General features: G+C 40.0%; 1 protein-coding gene across 1 annotated transcript; it reads left to right on the forward strand.

The window, feature by feature from the left end:
* Positions 1 to 1,088: 1,088 nt before the first annotated feature.
* LOC117033110 (ER membrane protein complex subunit 4-like) lies at positions 1,089 to 2,059 on the forward strand. The gene has a single exon (XM_033125071.1). The coding sequence runs from the start codon at positions 1,144 to 1,146 to the stop codon at positions 1,693 to 1,695; it is 552 nt and encodes a 183-aa protein (XP_032980962.1). The 5' UTR covers positions 1,089 to 1,143; the 3' UTR covers positions 1,696 to 2,059.
* The last annotated feature ends 4,610 nt before the right edge of the window (positions 2,060 to 6,669 follow it).

A 6,669-nucleotide genomic window follows, 5' to 3' on the forward strand; every position in this document is an offset into this window, starting at 1 on the left:
TGTCCCCTCTCCCTATCTCCTCAAACCTGAGCCAGCAGATAACTGTCTCCGGAGAAGGTCGCAACACAGCTTGTTTCACTTCCGGCCTAGGATGCTAAGGAATTTAAGGCGCAGTATGGCTGCTGATGAGTCACATGCCTGAGATTAGCACAACCTTTGGATACTGTAATAATCGTCATTCAGTGAACTTCACTGGTGTTTGGAAAGAGCTATTGTCCACTGTATCTCACTTCTAGATAGTAAAATCTCAGAACTCTATTTTGGCCTAACAGACAGACATAGTGAGCAAAGACTATTCCCCAACCGGAGGTAGTCTAATATTCTACAGGAACTATAGCGAAAAACAAGCAGCTGCATTTGCTATTTTCCCTTTTCTATGCTTCGAAAGGGGAACATCTTTTCTTTCTTCTCCAAAACCTGCTTTGGTAACCATGAGCTGCTGTAGCTCAACCAGAAGAACAACCTGATGTGACCACAGGGCAGTCAATAATTTGCATGATATCAATATAAGCTGCAGCATAGTTTGGCAGTCAAATGACAAGGCATTTGCAGATCACTGCCTCCCGATGTGTGCCCCGCCCCACCTTTACCCCTCATCTGACTCAGAAGCATGGTCGCTGCCGAGAAAGGTATTTTTCCTTCAAGATTGTTGACTTTTTTAAACATTTGCTCTTCTTCTAGCTTGTACCTATCCAGTTGCTGTCTTGAAGCTCATATACGTGCCTTGTGAAGTTGAACCATCATTATGAGAATTAGCTCGGATTATAGGAATCCACATGGCCTCACTTGTTTTCAAAAAGACTCCAGGTCTGAAGTGGCTGTAGTTAAGTTAGTAATCACAAAATCACTGCAGCTGCAAATAGTACAGGGTGAGAGTTACCCATCTTCTACTGTATTTTTAAGTGGTAGCCCATCTTCTACTGTATTTTTGTGTAGGGGCTTTTAGCTCAAACTGAGGCTATGGCCCCTGCTAGTTTCAGGCAAGTCTGGGTAGCTTTGGAAAGTTGGTGGGAATGGTCCACCAGAGGTCTGAGAAAACTCATGCAAGAAGGAGGAAAGGGGAAGTCGCGGACGCCTGGGGGAGAGAGCCTCGGCTACACCTTAGAGTGAGGAGCTTTGCTGCTTTGGTAGGTGGCCCTTGCCATGACGGCCCAGGGGAGCCTGGTGGCCAACCGAGGCCGGCGCTTCAAGTGGGCCATTGAGCTGAGCGGGCCTGGAGGAGGCAGCAGGGGCCGAAGTGACCGGGGCGGTGGCCAGGGAGACTCGCTGTACCCAGTTGGGTACTTGGACAAGCAAGTGCCTGATACCAGCGTACAAGAGACAGACCGGATCCTGGTGGAGAAGCGCTGCTGGGACATCGCTTTGGGTCCCCTCAAACAGATTCTGATGAACCTCTTCATCATGTACATGGCAGGCAATACTATCTCCATCTTCCCTACTATGATGGTGTGTATGATGGCTTGGCGACCCATTCAGGCACTTATGGCCATTTCAGCCACTTTCAAGATGCTAGAAAGTTCAAGCCAGAAGTTTCTTCAGGGTTTGGTGTATCTCATTGGGAACCTCATGGGTTTGGCATTGGCTGTTTATAAGTGCCAGTCCATGGGACTATTGCCTACACACGCATCAGACTGGTTAGCCTTCATTGAGCCCCCTGAGAGGATGGAGTTCAGTGGTGGAGGACTGCTTTTGTGAATCTGAGAAAGAAGCCCCTGGTGCCTAAGTACTTGGATCTCATTTACAATGTCTTTTATGCCCTCAGTAAGATTGGCTCCTCAGTAAGATTTACCCCTAATATTACCACTCATGCTGAGAAGAACCAGAAGCGCTCTTTTTTCTGTGGTGAGGAGACACATCCTAGAAAGACAATGTGCACATCACTACAAACAAAGAAACTATACCATAACCCTTGAATGAAAATAATGTAGAAAACTTTATTTATGTTTCCAGTATAGAGCAAAACAACAAATAAAACCATAACTATGTAAACAAAAGAACGGTTGCTGCTAAATCAAGAACCACAGCAGCATCTCCTTTCAATAAATTAAATGGCTGAGAATAATGCTTAAAAAAAAAATCAAGAAGGAGGAAAGGAGCAGGCATGCTGAACCTCATTAAGTAACAAAGATCCAGTCATTGTAGGGGACCCAGGACCCCAAGAGCAGAACTGGGACCCAGCCTCCAGAAAATAAGTTTCAAATATTGAGTGGGATCAAACTAAGCCTTGTATTGTTCCTTCGGCAGCCTGGTAGACCCAGGTAGGCCTTTGATCAGAGTACAACTAAGTTGTGAATTTGAAGATAGACAGTGGCATGGTGGCTGTTGGCTCCTCTGTGTGTCTCAGGCCAGCACCTCAAACCCATCTACCTAAAGGGCAGGTCTTTGAAACCTTTGATTGAGACACAATTTTGCCGTATCTAAACTACATCATCACTAGAGAAAACACACCTACGACATTAGCGGTGCGTCTTCCCCTTCCTACATTGGAGATAGGCCTTGCTAATGGGTCACTGTCAAACACTCACTAAGCAGCAGAGATTACTGCTGCTGTTAGATCATCTTAACACACTTCTATAGATTCAGCCGGTAAGGAGACAACAAGCCCAAATAGACTTAGACAGTTTGTTACTCACAGTACAGCGGGCAACCTAGGTTCCCTTTAGCCTCCAAGCCCCATGGGGGCAGTGTAGGGGCAGGTCCAGGTGGATACCGGGCACACAGTGATCTGTGTCATAGCTGAAGAACAGTGAACCTAGTAATCTCCTAATCTTATAAGGAGATCGCTAACAACACTGCCCTTCCATCCAGAGAGAGGTTTTATCTTGTCTACCCTGAAATGTAAGCAAGTCTTCTCCAGGGAGATAAGGCCGAGGTCTCCAGCTTTGCTACCTTGGAATACCTCTAGGGAGAGACATCTCCAAATCTCTCTACAGGGAGTCTCTGTCCTTCTTTCCAAAGCTGCCTGTTATTCAAACATCCTTGAACAAAACTGTCAATGCCGTTTGCTCGGAAGATGTACAGAAACACAAAACCCATGGAGAATTATCTCCCAATAGTTACAACATCCTTTTAATGAACTTCTGAAGATGTCAAGTATATTCACACCCCAGTAATAAAGAATAACTTTAATATGATAAAAATGTCACTGTAGATCACTATGCCACAGGAAATACAAAAATCCATAAAATACGTATGTAATGTATTATTGACATTTTGGGCTGGGTAATTCCTTGTTGTGGGAGATTTCTGGGCATTGTAGGATGTTTAGCAGCATCACTGGCTTTTACCCACTAGATGTCAGTAGCCCCATCCCCAGTGTGACAACCAAAAAAATGTCGCCAAACATTGCCAAAGGTGTCCTGGGAGCAAAATTACCTCCCACTAAGAATCACTGCTTTTCTCATGTAGTCATAGTTTAAAAATAAATTGTCAAACATCAGTACTTAGGAACAAATCAATGAAAGCTATGCAAGACCACTACATTGAAAACTATAAAAATACTACTGACAGAAATAAAGGTCTAATTAAATGGAGAGAAGAAATATGTTCATAATTGGAATTCTGTATTGTAAATATGTAATACTCCCAAATTGATCTACAGATTCAACACAATCCAAATCAAGGGTGTATGATGTGCATATGGAAGTTGAAAAATTGATTCTAAAATTTAGACTGAAATGCAAAGGGCCAAATATAGCCAAGTTTATCTTGAAGGAGAAGATCAAAGCCAGAAAAGTAAGGATGTCAAGACTTAATAATATGGAACTTAAGTCAGCATGGTATTGACGCAAAGATAGACATAAAGACAAATGGAACAGAAGAGAGAAGGCGGAAACACATCTTCACCCGTACAGCCACCTGATTTATGACAAAGGTGGCAGTGCAGTGGGGAAAGGAAGGACTTTTTCATAAATGGTGCTGGGTCAATTTGATGTGAAAAAATATTGACGTTCATAACATATGTAAATCAAACCATCAAGCTCTTTGCCTTAATCTTATACAGTGATGCTTGCGTGTCAACTATTTCTCAATAAAATGAAAAAATGAATCTCAATGCTTACTTAAAGAGAATCAGTTGCAGATGGATTGTGAATCCACCATGAAAGGAAAAACAATAAAGTTTTTTGAAGACGACATAAGCGAATGTCATCATGACCTTGGGGTAGGGAGAGCTTTTTCTTTTCTTTTTTGTCAAACAACAAATGTTTATTAAATGTTCACTAAGTCAGAAATATCATAAGTACTGTGTTTTCATGTTTACGTGACTTTTGAACTGCCTCATTATATTTTTCTTTGATTGCCCTTTGGGTTGAATACTTCCCGACATCTCATTAGTAAGCTCTTCCTTCATTAAAAATTCTAAGTTACCTCTGGGGTAGAGCACTGACCAGCTTGATCTAATTCCCAGCATGGAAATTTTTATTAGTTTCTATCTCAGTGGCTGAAACCTCTTGGCATCTCACTTTCCATTTTGTAACCTACTGATCACAGAGACATTGCATAGTGTAGTATCCTTTCTCTCCTACAAAATATCCAGAGAACTGAGTTCTGAGGAAAAGTTTAAAATTTCTTAAACAGGACACAAATCGTGGTAACCATGAAGGAAAACAATGATAAATTTAATTATATTAACCTTAAGAACTTCTGTTCATCAAGACATGAAGAGAGTGAAAAAGCAAGCCTTTAGAGTGGGCTAAGACATTTACAATACATTTATCAAAAAGGGAAGTAATAAGACTATATAAATAAGACTATAAATTTAAAACATTATAGAACAAAAGAATGACAAGAAACAGATATTTACATATATTTACATATTGCCGTACGAGATATTTACTAACTGCAAAGGGAAAAAGAGTAACTTCACAGTGGAGACACCTGGCAGACACTGCATTACCCAAGTGGTCAAGGTTAGCATTACCACTAATAAGACAGTGACATCATGTTCCTCCTGCTATCACTCGCTTAGAGGATATAACCTCATCACTCCGTCAAAGATGCATAACTTGAGTTAATCTTGAAGGAGCATTAAACAAACACAAATTGAGGGTATTTTACAAAATAACCAGCCCAGTCTCTTTGAAAGCATTAAGGTCATTAAAGATAAAGACTGAAGAAGTATCTCAGATTAATGGAGACTAAGGAGACATAAGAACTAAAGGCACTGTATGAATCTGGGTTGAATCCTGGTCCGGAAAAAGATGTGAGACAACTGATGAAGTTTTAATAAGGTCTGCAGATGAGTACCAATGTTAATTTCTTGATTTCAATATTGGACTCTAGTTAGGTAAGATCAAGATATGAAGCAGGCTGAAAGGAATATGGGATTTTTGGGGCACTATTTTTGCAAAAGTCCGAAATTATTTCAAAGTGAAAAGTTAAAAAGAAGTAAAAAGTTAAAAAGTTTTGTAAAGTACCTGTTCAAGTATTTTGCAGACAATTGGCAAAAGGCTTGAACAATCACTTTACAAAAGAGGATATCCAAATAGCCAATACAGCATGTGAAAAAGTGTTCGACTTTATTAGTCATCAGAGAAATGCAAATTAAAGTCCTGGTGAGATACCACTGAACACACCAGAATGTCTACAATGAAAAAGATTAGTTATATAAAATACTGTCGAATTGGAGCAAGTACTACTTTCATACACTGCTGGTGGGAGTATAATTAGTACAAGCACACAGGGAAACAGTTTGGCAGCATCAATTTAAGTGAACAAACGTGGTCCTATGACCCATCAATGTGCAGGTGATGTGCATCAAAAGATATTTTCAAAAATTTTTATAGCAGCATTATTTATTATAACCAATAACTAGAAACAATTTATATGTGAAATAATATAGATGGTGCCAAAAATATATACGCACATTTTAAGAAAGGAAAACTATATTAAAATTATGCTGATGGTAACCACCTTGAGCACCCCTTGTAATTGCAGAAGTCAAACGTGACTTGTATTCATCTTTTGTTATCGGTATATATTGACTATTACAATTTTAATACAGTTTTTTCCTTTCTTAAAATGTGCATACATTGTTTTGGCACCCTCTGTATATAGTGAGCCAGATAAATAATTGTGGTATGGTCACACCAAGGAGTATTATAGAGCAAAAGAAAGAACAAATTACAACATGAATGTCTTTCTCAGATAAAACACTTGAGTGATGAAAGCCAAGCACAAAACAGCACCTAGTATGTGATTCTATTTATGGAAAGTTCTGAAGCAGGTAAAATTCATCTACGTTCTTAGAAGTCAGGGTAATGGTTACCTTTGGCATGAGTAGAAGGGCTTCCGGGGTTCTGTGAATCTGTTACTTAATCTGGGTGCTGATTCCATGGGTGTGCTCACTTTGTGCAAATTCACTGAGCTGTGCCTGTTTCTGTATGCATGTTATTCTTCCAAAAAAAGTTTACAATAAAGAAATCATCTCTCAGTAGAAATCGTCTCGTTTCTCTAGCACAGTAATAAAATCGCAACTAGTGCAGGCTGACAAGTGAATTCAACTTCTGAGCCAAAGAATACCCAGAAAAAAACTATTTTCAAAACAAATTGGTGGTCTTCACTGAACAACTTTGATCATTTTTCTCAGCTGCAGCCTAACAACTGCAGAGTAAAAGAACTTCACAAGAACCAAATCATGAAGCAACGACTAAACATAGTTTAGAGAAT

Source organism: Rhinolophus ferrumequinum, chromosome 13 (assembly GCF_004115265.2).
Source record: "Rhinolophus ferrumequinum isolate MPI-CBG mRhiFer1 chromosome 13, mRhiFer1_v1.p, whole genome shotgun sequence".
NCBI lineage: Eukaryota > Metazoa > Chordata > Mammalia > Chiroptera > Rhinolophidae > Rhinolophus > Rhinolophus ferrumequinum.